The following is a 17225-nucleotide window of genomic DNA, read 5'->3' as shown; positions in this document are numbered from 1 at the left end:
CTCGTCCATTGTTACCACAAAGGCCTACCTGTCCCTCTCTACCCCTCTCTCACTCTCTCTCTCCCTCCCCCCTTCACACGCGCTCTACACAGCCATTGTGTTGCTCGCCCTCATTTGCATCCAGCCACTGTACTACTCTGACTAACCCATAACTTATCTGGTATTTGTTCATTATAATTACATTTTCCTAAATAAATCATTGTGTATAATATTCGCATATCACTCACGTTATCTGATCTGCTCTACTTTCATAGAATTCACGACTTAAGATTAGACTGATTATTACGAAGGCTATTATTCAATATTATTCAATAAGGTTTCCTCTGTCTCTTTAACAAATAAGAGGTGGTGCCCCCAAGAAGTACATACTTTATTATAAATTAAGTATTGCTAATCTTAAACGAGAAAACCCCGCTACATAATGGTGCCCCGTGTGAGGCTAAGATAGATTGAAATGAGCAATCGTAACTTTTGTGAAACGAACTGTTAAAATAGAGCGAGCTCTAACTGCATGTAGCACCATGTATTTAATACTACTGTGCCTGGGCTACAGTGGCTGTGTGCGTATTCAATAGTTTTTCGTGAAATAGCTCCTAGTGTGTGTGTGGGACCAGCTAGCTCAAAGGAAGCAGCTAGGTTTGACCGGAGGTACGCGCGTGCTCAGAAACACCGCTGCCCCGACATTTACGTTGTAATCTGCCTCGGCCAGCTCTTCAAGGAAAGTAGCATAAGAGCCTTTATTATAGCCTCTATTTTAATAGTGTAGCTATTTGGTTAAGTGAATAAACCAACCAACTAAAACGTTGGTGCACATGTCTAGTTCAAGGAAACAGACAGTAGTGATTAGTCCTGAAGGACTTTTGTTTAGAAGCAACTAAACAATGCAGTTTCTACACGTAACCTATTATGCCGCCACGATATAGCTTGTCGAAAAAGCATTGACTATTCCCGCAGCTAACTGTGTTTTAAAAAAACAGTGGTTGCCAAACTCAAGTTACATTATTAGATGCAGTTCATCAATGTGGTTTAGTTACGTTGACTTCAATAAGCTACTTAGTAACTATAATTGTGTAAAGTATGTACTATAATTACCTTGTACCTTTATTCGTTATTTGTATACGTCTTTGGCAGTCAATTGTAACCATAACCTAAATGAGTTTATTGAACTAGTTTGATTTAAAAAGATTGAAAAGCCGACAACTTTTCCCTCATCTAGACCCCTAGTCACAAAGCTTCAATTGCTACGGCCATTGTAAGCCACTTCAAGTGCCTCTTTTTGTTTCAATAATTTCCTCTCAACCTTTTTCCTATGTCATGTCATAGCTTAATCACTCATAGCCATGCCAATGTCTGGGGAGGGGGGGTGACATGCTGTTACGCTGCTGTGGTCTTTCTTCTATTGTCTTCATGTCAACAGTTTCATCGACGACGGTCTATGAAAGTTGACATCCGGGGGGATGTAGTGAGGTCCGCAAGACCACACGGAGCCAACATCTTGCCACACCTGAAGAGTGATTCAATCACATCAGACAAACCTAATCAGCCCTTGTGACACCCTCAGTATGCTGATTACCCACCAAACGCCGATGCAAAGGAACCATAGAATTGGGGGGGGGGACCTCCCCAATCTACCTAATCAGCCCCCCTGCTAGCTTGCAAGCTTCAAAGGGCCTGATTTAGACAACACGTCTCCAGCGACCATTTGCTATCCGTTTCGGCGGCGATTTGAACAAAGAACATACCTTGATCAGAACTTTTGAGGAAAGTTCTTGAGACTTCACCTTTACCACAAGAGTACAAGGTGGAGAATTATGAGAGGGATATTTGTGTTATGTTTGTTACTTTGTTTTAATGTTGTGTTCACTGAAATCTTGATTCTAGTAACAACTCCTTCTTCCTGAAAGATAACCACGTCATTCTTGGTATCTACACAAAGCTATCATAATAAAACAATCATTCAACTATATTTTGTAACTGTACCAAGATGTCCAGAACAATATTTGAACCATCGAATGAACCAGCCAGAGATCAGATCACACCTTTGGTAGGTGTGAAGGAAGGAGGGGGGAGTTGAGAACCCAGCTTCCCCCAATCCACATCTGACCCCAGACGGGTCCTCTCTCGAACTGTATAAAGCCCTAAGATGACCATCAATCTCTGACTCCAGCGAAACCGACCATGGCATGAACGCCATCAGGATTGGCGTTCCAAAGGACGTCGCCAAGCTTCTCCTGAGATTCAACTTTATAGTGAACGCGTCACTATCTGGACGTTTCAACAGAAGAACCAAAAACGCAATTCTAATTGAGACTTCACTGAGATCCCACAGACTCAGTCACATGACCCAGCGCAGCCGCGCTGTGACTTCAGATTCTTCAAATGGACCTTTGGCGCAAACCGCCCTCAACCTCATTGATCAACCCCTGATCAAACGTAACTATGGCTAACGCTCTTTCCTCCTCGACATGGCATTGGCGTGAGCTCTGTTTATGATTTGTAAGGATGTAATCATTGACTGTACAATTTCTGTCTTTCTTTAAGTTAGACCATTTCATTCTGTTCATTGAAACCAATCTCTCATATCAAACCCATAATCCAACTTGTTCATAAGATCTGTTTACCTTACTTGAATAAATTCAATGTAAAGATATTTTGACATGCGTGTTCACTGATGTTACGATTGGCTCTACACTTAGAACGAATTCATTCCTAAAGATGAGACTGATTATTACATATTAAACATAGGATTCCCTAATGTCCTAAACCAATATTAGGGTGGTGCCCCGAGACTTTATGATAAATAAGTATTTCTATCTTTAAACGAGCAAACCCCGCAACAGTGGTCACTGTTTGACAGGTGAGGTCGAGACAGAGATGCACTTCCTCCTACAATGTGAAACATTCAGTGATATAAGAAATGATTACTGGAACAAACTCCACTCTGTAATGTCATATTTCAAAGGTCTTAGTGAGCTCTCAAAGGTAAAAATCCTCCTAGGAGAAGGAGACAGGGCATACCTTGCTGCCCAGTATGTATCAGTATGCCACAACCTGAGAGACAGTGAGTGACTGTCGAACGATCGTGTGGGGACTCGAGGTCGCTGACCGGGGTGCTGATCCCCCGGCAACAAATGTACTGTTACGCCTCGCTACGCCACCCAACTCTCGCACGGGGTCTCACGAATTTGTATAGGCTACGTGTGCGGAGAACACACGCTTGGCTACGAGTTAGTCCGAGGCTCCCTCCCCTCCCAGGAAAGGAATCTCCGCACCCAACCAAACCACGGTGTCACAGACGCTCACCGGGGCCTCCTGACGCAAACCTGGAGGGATCTTTTATAGCAGCAAACGTTTATAGGCCCTTTTTTGGGCAAAACATCATAATTTATCGATCACTTATTCCTATGGCTACGTTTCGCTCCCGGTTACCGCGCCCTTCCCACCCGATAACAAAAACGTTCAAGGGCCCTCCTCCGCCCTTATTCCCCCCGTTAGTTTATCTGTGAGACGCAACACCGCACCTATCGAGAGAGTATATGTGTCTGAGCAGATGAACACTTCAAGACCCTGTTTCGCGTAAACACCAGCTGGGCAGTTTTCGTGCCTAAATGACTGGTCGCGATTCCCGGGGAACTCACCTGAGTATCGGTGTGGGGCGCTGAGTGGATCCCTTGGTCTCGAGCGGGGGGCGCACAAATGGGCGGTAGAGCAACGACTGTCTTTTCACATTTTTATTGGCAGATTATTGGAACAGATACAAAAGTGTAAAAAAGGAAAAGAAAAAGGTAAGCTAAAGCCTCCTTGATTAAGGCACGACAAAAAAAATAGGAAAACGCGGACCCTGGGTCCCTAGTAAAACAGCAGCACAACTGACAGAAAAGAAAACTCTTTGCTAAAATAGGCACAGGCGGACACTCTACAGAAAAACAGGCTCAGGAACTAACAACCTCGACTACTCGACTCACGAAGTACAACTCTCAAAAAGCTTTCTCTCTACCCCCAACTTTCATTCTTATTTCTTTTAACACGTGATGGCCCTGTCTAAACTTTGACGCAGGTATCGGTCTACACGTTTCCTGTATTCTCCAAAAAGTTAAATGTGGTTCCATCTATTCAAGCATTTCCTAACCACATCCTCTGCATTTATCATACTGAAACACTCTGTCTTAAACTTTTACACATTAGCAATACTACATATCCATTTTAAGATGCACATCTACAAAGTTTTGTAAAATTCAAAAAAGGTAAAAAAGGTTCTAAGACATTTTCCAGCTATTTCTTAACATTCTTTAACCCTTTCACACGTAGGTTCTAAATTCCTTGACTGGTCCCCCAGAGTGAGTTTTTTATGCGCGTGAGTTTGGATCAATCTCAACGTTCCAGAAATTGATTATGACGCATTAAAATCGAATTGCTATACAATTTAAGTATTTCTCGGTTCGCATTTTCCATTGACCTAGTTTGCACCCCGTATTAGTGACGAATACTCCATTCATTGGTTGTTTTGTTTATCCACCTTCTCGTTACGTATTTCTTCCGCTTCAGGGGACTGGCGGAAACCTTCAAAGTAGATATTTTGGCTATTATTCTGGTGACTGAAGTATTTGTATAACTCAAATTATACCACCCATATAGTTTGCACGATACTGAGATGAAAGCATGAACTGTTGTATTTCACGAGGTGATGTTTTTGCCAAACTAGCTAGCTCGTAGTGTAGTAAAGAGTCAATCAACAAGTTAGCTGTTGCTAATTTACTAGGCTATGTTACGTTGTTTGTGTGGTCGGATTATAACGAATACAAAATAATTTGGATACATCCAGTCAGTCTAATTTGATTTATATTCATCGTTTTGTTTTCTCCAGCTGGCTTCCATCTCGTAAACCTTCTGAGTTGGCAACGCAGCCAGTGTTCACAAAATAAGTTACTGGATGGAAGCCAGCTAAACGAAAACAAAACGATACATTACAATCCTAGTAATACGCTAGACTGACTAGATGCACTTGCATTACTTTGTTATAATCCTACTACACAAACTACGTAACATAGCCAAGTAAATTAGCAGCAACTGTTGATCGTCAACCAAATTGAGCTATAGGCGAGACTGGAACATGACTCCCACACACCTCGGCGAAAGGCGATCAAGCAAGCTCATGCTGCTTGGATACCTTCAAACCTTTTTGGTTGGCATCTTTATCTGGGAAACTTTTCTGGTGAGTAGATTATTTATACCCACAAAATATACACATACCTGTGGCATGATATTGAGACGAAAGCATGACCTGTGGTTGTTTTCCACTATCTGATGTTTTTACTAGCTAGCTCGTAGTAAAGGGTATTATTCAGGTAACTAGCGATTACTAACTTGCCATGTTTAGTCAAATTAAAGCAAACACAATAATTCAGACATCCATTCTATATTGATGGCTATGTTTTGTGATCTCTTGCTACCATCTACTGTCATTAATTTCCGTGTTGATAGAAAATGTATTCCTCATTTATTGTCAGGCCACAGTTCAAGCAAAAATGAGAGGCAAGTGTAATTTGTTTGGAAAATCTGGGCTAGGGCTAGTTGATGGACGACATGTAGAATAAACCAGACTTTATGCTTATTCAATCTAACAACCTATTGAAATGACAAGACGGCAATGTATGACTGTAATGTTTCATAGGGTAATGAAACGCACCACTTGTGATACCACTTGATTGCCTGCTGTTGACCGTTTTCTATATCTTGAACATCTCCCTATAATTTTACAGGTGAATGTTGGCCTGCACAGGCCCCGTTCCAAGAAACAGAACATGACAGCACTGCTGTACAAATTGTCCATGTATAGTACATGGCCTTCTCTCAGGTGTCGAGCAAGTACGGTCAGCACAAAGTGACCATTCCTTGCTGAACATCAACGAGACCGTCAAACACCTAATTCCTTGATGTACCAGCAGCATGTTTATTTTTTTGCAAAGGCTGAAAGCCCATCTCCCATCCCACACCATCACCACATTGCATAGAGGGACTGTAGAGAGCATCCCAAGGAGCTGCATCACGGCCTGCAGAGGACAGTGAGGACAGCTGAGAAGATAGTCAGGATCTCTCTGCCCTCCCTCACAAACATCTATACCAAATGCTGCATCCCCAAACCCACACGCATTGTGGACAAACCCATGCACCCCACACGCTCCTGTACATCATCAAACTCAATATTTTTGCATATTGCTGCTACCTCAATAACTGATGTCCATGTATTATGGTATTAGTATGTTATGTTTACATTCAGTTTCCCTTGCACTAGCTTACTTGTTTACATTCACAGTATCCCCACTTCTTGGTGTTTTGAGGCATTTGTCACAAATTTCATCTTGTCTTATTGGACCAATTTTATTGACCTAATTCCACACAGTTGTTGTAGTTGTCTAGGTTATGTCTAGGTCCTGGAAGAACGTTGTTTTGTTTCATTGTGTACTGTAAGTATATGATGACAATAAATACCAGTTGACTTGTCATGACAACAGATCCAGAAATCCCAAGCCCTTCATGATCCTGGATGTCCATAGTGGATCCTGTGTAAAGGATCATGTCCTAAACATAGCCAGTACATCACACAACTCAAACATGCTGTACCTTTTTGCCGATATGTTGACGGAAGCTTTGCCTACCCCTACACAGTAAGGTTTTAAATAATTTTGATGTGATATTTTTTATAGCTGTGTGCTAATGATATTCATTGATATGTAACGTGACAATGACGAGATTGTACCCTTTCCTGGACATGTAATTAGCTACCTGAAATGAGTAAAAGGATACGTGTTAAAAATTAAGAAACGTGTTGGTGTGGGCTTTTTAACTTATTAAAATATTTATTAAAATAACTTAGTACTGTCATTACTGTTCCGATTTTTAAATATTCACACAGGTGAATCCACAGTGAATTGATATGATATATTATCGTAGTGTAGCTTTCGAGAAGCTAACTTGGCTAATGACGATAATGTAGGCTGCCATGTTTTTTGTTTTGATCAGTACTCTGCATTGTGGGTGTCAAATGGTCAACGAGATGACCTAATCTTCTCACGAGAAAATACTGAGGTGTACGGGGTCAAGGGGTACATCATCAAGGGTCATATTTGTTGCCGGAAGACAAAAAAATCAAAGATGGCCTCTAGTAGCTCAAAACGAGACGAAAGACAGACGAATGTCAGATGTTTTAGATGCATATTTGTGAACGTATATCTATTATTTCGATCTCTGGTTGGTTGTACAATAGTAAAATCTGTTGAAAGCGATAGCCAAGTCAAGGAAAACGGATAATATTATGGTTTACTAGGTGGCGTGAGTAAAGCGTGAGTTATTTTTGGTTAGCTGTTAGCTAACATTAGCTAAACTAAATTGTTTGAACGTTTTCTTATGGATAATAAAGGTAAACTTTCTCAAAATATACAGTAAATTGAGATTCATGTTTATAACATACGCGTAGGCTAATGCTGAAGAGTTTATTGTTACGTAATAAGCCAAACTGGACATTCTAAAGGACGCGTTCCAACACACCGGTGTGTTGGTACGCTCCAGGGACCAGCCAGGACTCAACACACCGGTGTGTTCGTACGCGTCAAAGGGTTAAAATATTATGCCCTTTCTTAAAAAACATTTGCCAATGCACATTCTTTCTAATAAAACACATGCGTATGTTAGAGGTCAAAACTCCTCTTAAAAACACCAAACTTAAAATTGCAAAACCTTTATATATGTATGCAAGCATCTACAACTTTTTAATGCACAACTTGGATATACGTATGCACAAAGTCAAACACATTTGCCAAAATGCACACTTTTCATTATTAAGCATTATTCTTTTTTTTTTTTTTCTAAATTGTTTCTCCAAAGTCCATCAAAACGAATGCTCCTTCAGGGGCGTTCGACATGACCTAGACACACAAGGCACACACACAAAGCACACACACAAAATATACTGTGTGTGTGACTGACATGTGTATGTGTGTATATATGTATATATATATATAAGAATTGAATTGAATTGATTAAGAGGGTTGTTGGGGGGGGGTCTAACTCACTGAGTGATAAAGAGGGGTGTTGGGAGGGGGGGGTCTAACTCACTGTAACTATTTAGCTAACTAGCTAACTTTAACTCATTACGACCACTGCAGTTGGTCGCCTCGATACACAACAAACTATGTCAAACCGATTACATAAAGATGTGTTTTATGGCTAAAAATATGTTCATTAACATACCTGTATATAATTGTGTTTAACTTTACTTGAGCTTAGCTTTGATGAAGTGTTCGCTGCAAATACGTGTATATTTGGACGGCTGCTGTTTGCCCTCCCCGGAGACAGAGCTAGCGTTACGTTTAATAGCACAAATCCACAATCCCCCCCTCTGCACATCAGGCCGTTCATCACTCCCTAGCCAAGAGGGATGGAGCACACTAGTTCATGGGATTGATGAACTTGGTTGAAGGCTGTGTGCAAGTGAGCCAGTGTGTGTGTGTGTGTGTGTGTGTGTGTGTGTGTGTGTGTGTGTGTGTGTGTGTGTGTGTGTGTGTGTGTGGACTTGTGTGCACCAGTGTTGTTATGATTCTCCTCTGCTTTACAGTTTTTCTCCATTGGTTTGGCTCATTTCTTGAAACAAAAATGACATTCTCAAAACTCTTAAGATCATTTGGCAAAACAGTCTTCCAGTTCAGCACAACACTGTAGCTCACCAGCAAAAGCTCATATCTCTCCCACAAGTGTAGAAAGAGTCAGTGCCAGAAAAACAGCAAAGATCCTTCTCAATTGCTTTGGCTCATTTCTCGAAACAAAGCGGACATTCTCAACACTCTTGGTGCTTTTGCCAAAAGAACGTGGATGGTTCGGCACAACACCGTGGTTCACCTGCAAAAGCTTATACCTCTCCCAAAACAGTTCACTCATGTGTCAAAAGTACATTTCCTTCTCATTGAAACAGTCAGTGCCCCCAAAATGCTTCGTCCCTTTGGCATTGTGTAAGCACTGCAAGTCCAAATGTTTGGATGTCACTATGGCAGAGGACTGTTGAAATATCCCTCTTGTCCAACTTTCAGTCTGAGCCCAGTTCTTCATTGACAATGGTTACTGTACTGTTTTTGTCTAGCAGACAAACAGAATACAGTTTTGTATAAAACTAGCCTGGCTGCCAGCCCAACTTCTCCCCGCCCACAAAACAATTTGGTCGGGAAGTTGGGTCTGGAGGGTCTCGTATTGGGAACAACTACATAAAACCAGGATCTGGGCAGACCAATGAAATTGCCAGGGCGGGCTTTATACGATGATGGACAGATGATCAACAGTAACGTAATCAACAACGTCACGAAAGAGCCCTTGGGTTGAATTTGTTTTCAACAAACAACATATTACGTTGCTCTGATTGGTTGTAGGTCTATCCAATTGAGCGAAGAGGCATTTGTTTTACGAGTTCGGTTGAAACACGCCCCGTAGTCACAGCCCAACGGAGAGTTTTCAGACTCATATTCTGACTAGAATTATGAGTGTGACAACGTCAGGCTAGTATAAAACTGAAATCAATAAAGAAATAGGATTTCAGGGTAGGAGTAGCCTCCAAGGTTCGACATCACACATTGCACTCATACCGCCAAGGAAATTGTAACAGTTTTTATTCACACACAGAAAGTCACTTCCATTCATCAGAGTAAAAAGAAAATGTATACAGCACAATATAAACGCACAGACAAAAAACAATGACAATGACACGCAGCCTACAGTGCTGTAAATAAAGCTAACAGTTCTCTCCTGGTCGCTGTCCTCCCCCTCCCTCTCGTGGCCACCGTCCTCCCCCTCCTGGCCGGACACACGCTGCTGCCTGTCTGGCCGTAGGCTCTCGTCCACTTCACACCGTAGATTCTCGCTCGCGATACAACGAGGGAAGAAACGGCGTGCATGTCGCAACCGTCCCCTCCACTGATCTCCAGTTATGTCCTGGCATGCAGCACCATTGCATGGAGCAGGGACCTCTGATCTTGCGCCCGATGCTCATATACTCTCCACCTCCAAGCGGAGACAAACTCCTCAATTGGATTGAGGAAAGGAGAGTTAGGTGGTAGGAACACCATGACCATCCTTGGGTGGGTAGTGAACCATGCCCTTATGAGCGGGCCACGGTGGAAATTCACATTGTCCCATACAATGACGTACATGTTGTATATGCCGGTGCTGACGGCCCCGCAGGATGTTGTGCACTCTCCTCAGACAGCGGCTGGCGTAGACGGTACTGATCTCGGGGAGAGTCGTCCCAATGATTCTCCCCGCAGTTTTGACCCCCCGTTGGAGTGCCTGCTGTTCAGCCTTAGTGCAGCTGGAAAACCACACTAAGAAACCCTACGTTAAAACGCTGCTGATGGCACAGTTGTACAAGTTTGCCATCAGTGGTGTCGAACGAGCGTGTGGGGACTCGAGGTCGCTGACCGGGGTGCTGGTCCCCCGGCAACAAAATCACCCAACTCTCGCACGGGGTCTCACGAATTTGTATAGGCTACGTGTGCGGAGAACACACGCTTGGCTACGAGTTGGTCCGAGGCTCCCTCCCCTCCCAGGAAAGGAATCTCCGCACCCAACCAAACCACGGTGTCACAGACGCTCACCGGGGCCTCCTGACGCAAACCTGGAGGGATCTTTTATAGCAGCAGACGTTTATAGGCCCTTTTTTGGGCAAAACATCATAATTTATCGATCACTTATTCCTATGGCTATACGTTTCGCTCCCGGTTACCGCGCCCTTCCCACCCGATAACAAAAACGTTCAAGAGCCCTCCTCCGCCCTTATTCCCCCCGTTAGTTTATCTGTGAGACGCAACACCGCACCTATCGAGAGAGTATATGTGTCTGAGCAGATGAACACTTCATAGACCCTGTTTCGCGTAAACACCAGCTGGGCAGTTTTCGTGCCTAAATGACTGGTCGCGATTCCCGGGGAACTCACCTGAGTATCGGCGTGGGGCGCTGAGTGGATCCCTTGGTCTCGAGCGGGGGGCGCACAAATGGGCGGTAGAGCAACGACTGTCTTTTCAAATTTTTATTGGCAGATTATTGAAACAGATACAAAAGTGTAAAAAAGGAAAAGAAAAAGGTACGCTAAAGCCTCCTTGATTAAGGCCCGACAAAAAAAAAATAGGAAAACGCGGACCCTGGGTCACTAGTAAAACAACAGCACAACTGACAGAAAAGAAAACTCTTTGCTAAAATAAGCACAGGCGAACACTCTACAGAAAAACAGGCTCAGGAACCAACAACCTCGACTACTCGACTCACGGAGTACAACTCTCAAAAAGCTTTTTCTCTACCCCCAACTTTCATTCTTATTTCTTTTAACACGTGATGGCCCTGTCTAGACTTTGACGCAGGTATCGGTCTACACGTTTCCTGTATTCTTCAAAAAGTTAAATGTGGTTCCATCTATTCAAGCATTTCCTAACCACATCCTCTGCATTTATCATACTGAAACACTCTGTCTTAAACTTTTACACATTAGCAATACTACATATCTATTTTAAGATGCACATCTACAAAGTTTTTTTTTTTTTTTTTATTCAAAAAAGGTAAAAAAGGTTCTAAAACATTTTCCAGCTATTTCTTAACACTCTTTAAAATATTATGCAAGCACTTTCTTAAAAAACATTTGCCAATGCACATTCTTTCTAATAAAACACATGCGTATGTTAGAGGTCAAAACTCCTCTTAAAAACACCAAACTTAAAATTGCAAAACCTTTATATATGTATGCAAGCATCTACAACTTTTTAATGCACAACTTGGATATACGTATGCACAAAGTCAAACACATTTGCCAAAATGCACACTTTTCATTATTAAGCATTATTCTTTTTTTTTTTTTTTTATTGTTTCTCCAAAGTCCATCAAAACGAATGCTCCTTCAGGGGCGTTCGACAGTGGTTTGGGGATTTTGGCGCTCCTTAGTTTCCTCAGATAGTAGAGGCGTTGTTGGGCCTTTCCCACACATAAGGCATGTGAGCACCCCAGGACAGGTCTTCAGTCAAGGTCACCCCCAGGAACTTAAAGTTGGGCACCCTCTCTACCTCCTCTGTGCCAATAGAGAGTGTCTGATGGTTATTTTGTCCGCATTTGCGGAAATCTCCAATGATCTCCTTGGTCTTCTTGATGTTCAAGACCAGGTTATTGCAGTGGCACCATGACGCCGGATGTCGCACCTCATCTCTGTAGGCAGTCTCATTGTTGTTGTTGATGAGACCGAGCACTGTGGTGTCGTCGGCAAATTTGACGATGAGATTGGAGGAGGAGGAGGCAAGGCAGTCATGCGTGTACAGAGTATAGAGCAGGGGGCTCAGCACGCACCCTTGGGGGCCCCCGGTGTTAATGAAAAGGGTGGAGGAGGTGGTCTTGTCCACTCTGACCCTCGATTTGTTCAAAAGTCAGCAATCCACTTGCACAGTGTGGTGTCTAATCCAAGATAATTGAACTTGGTCCGGAGTTTGAATGGCCGGATGGTGTTAAAAGACGAAGAGTAGTCCACAAAGAGGAGCCGTGCATAGGTGTTCTTCTGCTCAAGGTGCTCCAGTAGTGTGTGGAGCACAATGGCATCCTCAGTTGATCTGTTCTCCCTGTATGCAAATTGATATGGATCAAGTGATGGTGAGATAGCTGCTTTAATATGTTTGAGGACTAGTCTCTCTAGGCATTTTGCAGGAATGGAGGTGAGTGCCACCGGCCTGTAGTCATTTAGACATGTGACCTTAGACTGTTTGGGTATGGGGACTATTATAGCGGCCTTGAAGCAGGCTGGGACCCATGATGTAGCCAGCGACATGTTGTATATGCGGGAAAAGACGTCCGCCAGCTCCGCTGCACAGTCTCTTAGCACCCGGCCCAGCACGCCGTCTGGTCCGGGTGCTTTCCTGATGTCGATGCTGCGGAAGACACATCTCACCTCATGTGTGCTCAGGACCGGGGCGGAGTCCGTGCAGGGCAGGGGGGGCAGGACAGGGTCGCTGTTTTCCCTGTCAAAACGGCCGTAAAAGAGGTTCAGGTCCTCAGCTAAGGTGGGACAGTCAGCTGAGGGAGTTTTCCTCTTATAGTCCGTGACGGCCCTGATACCCTCCCAGACCTGCCTAGGATTTGTGGCAGTGTGGAATCTGGCTTCAATACGCCTCTTGTGTCGTTCTTTGGCAGTACTGATGCCCCTCCTTAAAGCAGTCCTGGCTGCACCGTACGCCTCCGGGTCACCCGAGCTAAAAGCACTATTCCTAGCCCGCATTAGTTGTTGCACTCCGTTTGTCATCCAAGGTTGTCTGTTTGGGAACACAGGGAATTGTCTCCAGCATGTTACATTGTCCACACAGAAGGAGATGTAATCCAAGACAGCGGAGGTGTGGTTATCCAAGGTGTCCCGAGTGTCCGTGCCCTTTCAATACATCCCAGTCTGTGTGGTGGAACCAGTCTTGGAGCCGAGGGATAGCGTCCTCTGGCCATGCTCTCACTGTTCTGACTGTAGTCCCCGTACTCCTGATCCTGGGTGTATAACGCGGGTGTAGCAGAAGAGAGAGGTGGTCTGACAGACCTAGATGGGGGTAGGCCTGGGCTCTGTATGCGTCTGCTACATTAGCATACACCTGATCCAGGGTTTGATCTCCTCTTCACGTGTGCGACTAGAGCCAATCTTCTGTCGAGCTTGGCCAAAAATACAACAAGGATTGTGACTTCCCTGCTTTGCGTCTACCTGCTGAGGCAGAGGAGGGCCTTTCTCATTCCAACACGTTTGTCAGTGTTCTTCTTCCCCGTCCTCTGGCCTGTGAACACAGTCGGTGCTCAGGTTCATCCAGGGGGAGTCTGGAGAACACGAGGACAGATAACATGGGCAAGGAGCCAACTGCACTCACCCTTATCTCAGCACACAAGTGAGTTCAAAGAAAGACCTGCTAACTGATATCAAGTAAAAGATGTATTTGGAGAAGCACCCACAGCAGTCCCTCAGAGCAGAGCAAACCCCACCCTGCTTTTCCATCCTGGAATCCTCCTTTTAACACCAAGCCAGCCCCTGAAGAAAATATGTGAAGTCAGAGGAACTTTTATGCCGTCTGATCAAGGGGAGTCCTTTCTCTCCATACAGCCGTTGTCCAGACCCATATGTGTGTTCCCATGATCTCTGAAGGACCAGTGCATCTGAGTGTGGGGCTAGGATGCGTTGAGGAAGATTGTAGGATTTACCCTGGTTACAGGCCTTAGCTTACCAAACTGCAGGCCAAACTATTGGCCACATGAACTTCCCCAAGCCATGGGAAAGGTGGACCCTGGAGACCAGTGTGAGATTGTCTCACCAGATGTGGAGTCCCCTATACGACTAAAGAGACAGGCAGGGTTGGAACAGGATCCCGTGATGATGTTCTCTCACATTCCTTCTCTCAGTCCAGGCGAGACTCACCTGACGAGAGAGGTGAGGGTGAAGGCCGGGCGAGATGGTCTATGTGGACTGACAAGAGAGGAAGGACAGGAAACCCTGAGAGCACGGGGCGAGTCACAGAGCACCTTCACCATCACAAAGGAGGAAAACACATGGGAGCTTACAATGGACACCCAAACATGGAACTATGTATAGAATAGAGTCCCAGAGATATGGAACACCCCCTACCAGAAGGCCCCCACCTGCTTCAGAACACTTGCCCGTAGTTCAAGGTGTAATACCTGTCCCCGACCTACTGGTACGGGAGAAGGAAGTTGATAACAGTGTCTTATTTAACCGAGCTCAAGCTAACCAATGGTACAGATGGATTGTGTATACAGGAAAAATGAATAACTTACAAGACTGTTATGTGTGCACCAAGGCTAAACCTGAGCAACTGTGTATTGTGTTCACTCATTTAGGGTGGGAAAGTTGTGAAGAGACAATGAGTGAATGGATGCGTGTGCCCGGAAATAGAACAAAACAATACGGCCCGATGTGTGAAGCTGAATGCCTGGCGTATTTGGGATCCCGGGAGTTTGTTGACCTAACTGAATATCATGATGAACGACAATGATGGAAATGTGCCACGAAATGGATGTTAAACTGCCCTTTATTTCTGATGAAGTAGCTCCCCCTGTCGGAGTCCCTTTGACTCTGGGAAAGCCCTGGGCAGAGAGAGGAGGGTTCTGGCAGGGCAGGTGATCAGAGACAGGGCAGAGAGAGGAGGGTTCTGGCAGGGCAGGTGATCAGAGACAGGGCAGAGAGAGGAGGGTTCTGGCAGGGCAGGTGATGTAGGCTGCAGGTGAGGGAGGACAAACATCCAGAGTTACAGTACAGAACACAGAACAGTGATGATCATGTGAGAGGGTGAGAAATCATGTTTCTGGAATGATTAGGGGTGATTGTACATCAGACTGGCAGAGGTTTTAAAATAATTTGTTTAGATCACGTCGTATTTACCCATCATTCTTATAAGTCATGAGACCCACAACTCGACCCAACACCCATCATTCCTACTGGGAGCGTCAAGTGAAAGTGCATTTCCTCATCCATGACATGGTTTCTACAGAGCCCTGTAGCAGCACAGGACTGGAATGTAGAAATGGGTAAAACCAGATAGATGAGAATCAAACTAAACTCTACAGTGGAGATAGAGAGGGGGAAGGGTGCTGAGTGACAGGGAAATGACATTTTCTTGAAGAATTATTGATAAATACAAAACGTCATTGTGATTAATGTGACAATGAGGGTTAAGGGTTAAGTTTACTCATACATTAAATGGTTTCAATAGTACCTAGACAGGCAAGAATGGAATGTGTGGTGAGAGAGAGAGATGGAATGTTTTACTTGGCAAAACTCACCAACCAATAATATTGTGCATCATTTTATTTCATACCAAACTCAAACATAATAAGATTTACCAACACACAATACTACAAAATCAAAATGTTGTGAAGTGTGAAACAAAATGATTCTGAAAGAGAACAACAATACTTGCGTGATGGCAATGGCTTTTAAAATACTAATTTAGAAACATCTTTTGTCACTTAAAGGCTAGTTTTTAAGAAATGTTTGAACTTGATTTTACTAAGCAACACACAATACACTCTCTCCAGTGATCCACAATGGCCACAAGTAATACAACGCACCTGTTGAAAACTCTGGAGCAGCTCGGGGAAAAGGAGCTGAAGAAGTTTAAATGGTTCCTGCAGAATGAAGTTCCAAGTGGGTTTAATCCCATCCCAAAGAACAAGTTGGAGAACGCTGATGAACTGGACACAGTGGAAAAGATGGTGGCGACATATGCACTCAAAGGAGCTCTGAAGATCACTGTGGAGATCCTGAGAAAGATGGATCAGAATAATCTTGCTGAGCGGCTGATGGGTAAGTGTTCTATGGGTATTAATATTATTTGTTTCCCAAATTGGAAACAAAAACAACAATGCTGTGATAATGCTGCAATCTCATAAGCTGGTATACATTATATCTAGAAATATGTTGTATTCACTGTTAGAGATGCAGTGTAGAGGATATGTTGCCCTCCTTTCTGTGTCTGCAGTGTTAGTCTGCATGACTATCACTTAGGACTGCAGACACTGTAAGGACGACTGACACCCTTCTCATAACTAAACAAGGTGACATTATATTAGTGGTAGTCCAGCACGCTAACACCAACCCCAGTCCACACAGGACAGGAAACCCAGCACAGACACAGGACAGGATCCTTCCATGTCACCCACAGCTCCACAGAGTGGAACACCTGAGAGGATGAGACAGCCCTGACTCTTCCTGTCTTCTCTCTCCTCACAGGTGTCAGTGGTGCTGACGAGGCAGGTGGGAACAGTTCAACTTCCTGTCTTCCTCAGGAAGTCCAGGGTTCTTTCAACACGACTGAGACTGGAGGCCATGTTGCTGCTCCTGGTGGAAACCCCTCAGAGCATGGTACATAAGACATGATCATGATAAAATAGACTGTCATGGTACATAAGAAAGGATCATGATGAAATAGACTGTCAGCAGTACAAACCCTCTTTAGTCTCCCTGTTCATTACAGCCCTACATTAACATTAGTCTCAGGACTAAACCATATGATGTACTGTTAGTGTATGACTTTATAGTCTATATTATACAGCAGGTACAACACTGTTCATATACTGTATGTCAGGGAAAATGTACCATGGGAAAATCATTTATACCTCATCTTATCAGTCATAATAATGTATCAACCAACTCTAGTTGAGATGGGAGAGTCAAACCA

General features: G+C 43.9%; 1 protein-coding gene across 1 annotated transcript in view; it reads left to right on the top strand.

Moving 5' to 3' along the window:
• The window catches only part of LOC134021968 (NACHT, LRR and PYD domains-containing protein 12-like), a 248064-nt gene that overhangs the window by 67531 nt on the left and 163308 nt on the right, over positions 1–17225 (top strand). Inside the window, 2 exon segments of the mRNA XM_062463092.1 lie at positions 16084–16351; positions 16778–16909. Coding sequence (XP_062319076.1) covers positions 16093–16351; positions 16778–16909 — 391 coding nt within the window. The 5' untranslated portion in view covers positions 16084–16092.

Source organism: Osmerus eperlanus, chromosome 6 (assembly GCF_963692335.1).
Source record: "Osmerus eperlanus chromosome 6, fOsmEpe2.1, whole genome shotgun sequence".
NCBI classification, from domain to species: domain Eukaryota; kingdom Metazoa; phylum Chordata; class Actinopteri; order Osmeriformes; family Osmeridae; genus Osmerus; species Osmerus eperlanus.
This window is presented reverse-complemented; position numbering and strand designations above follow the sequence as displayed.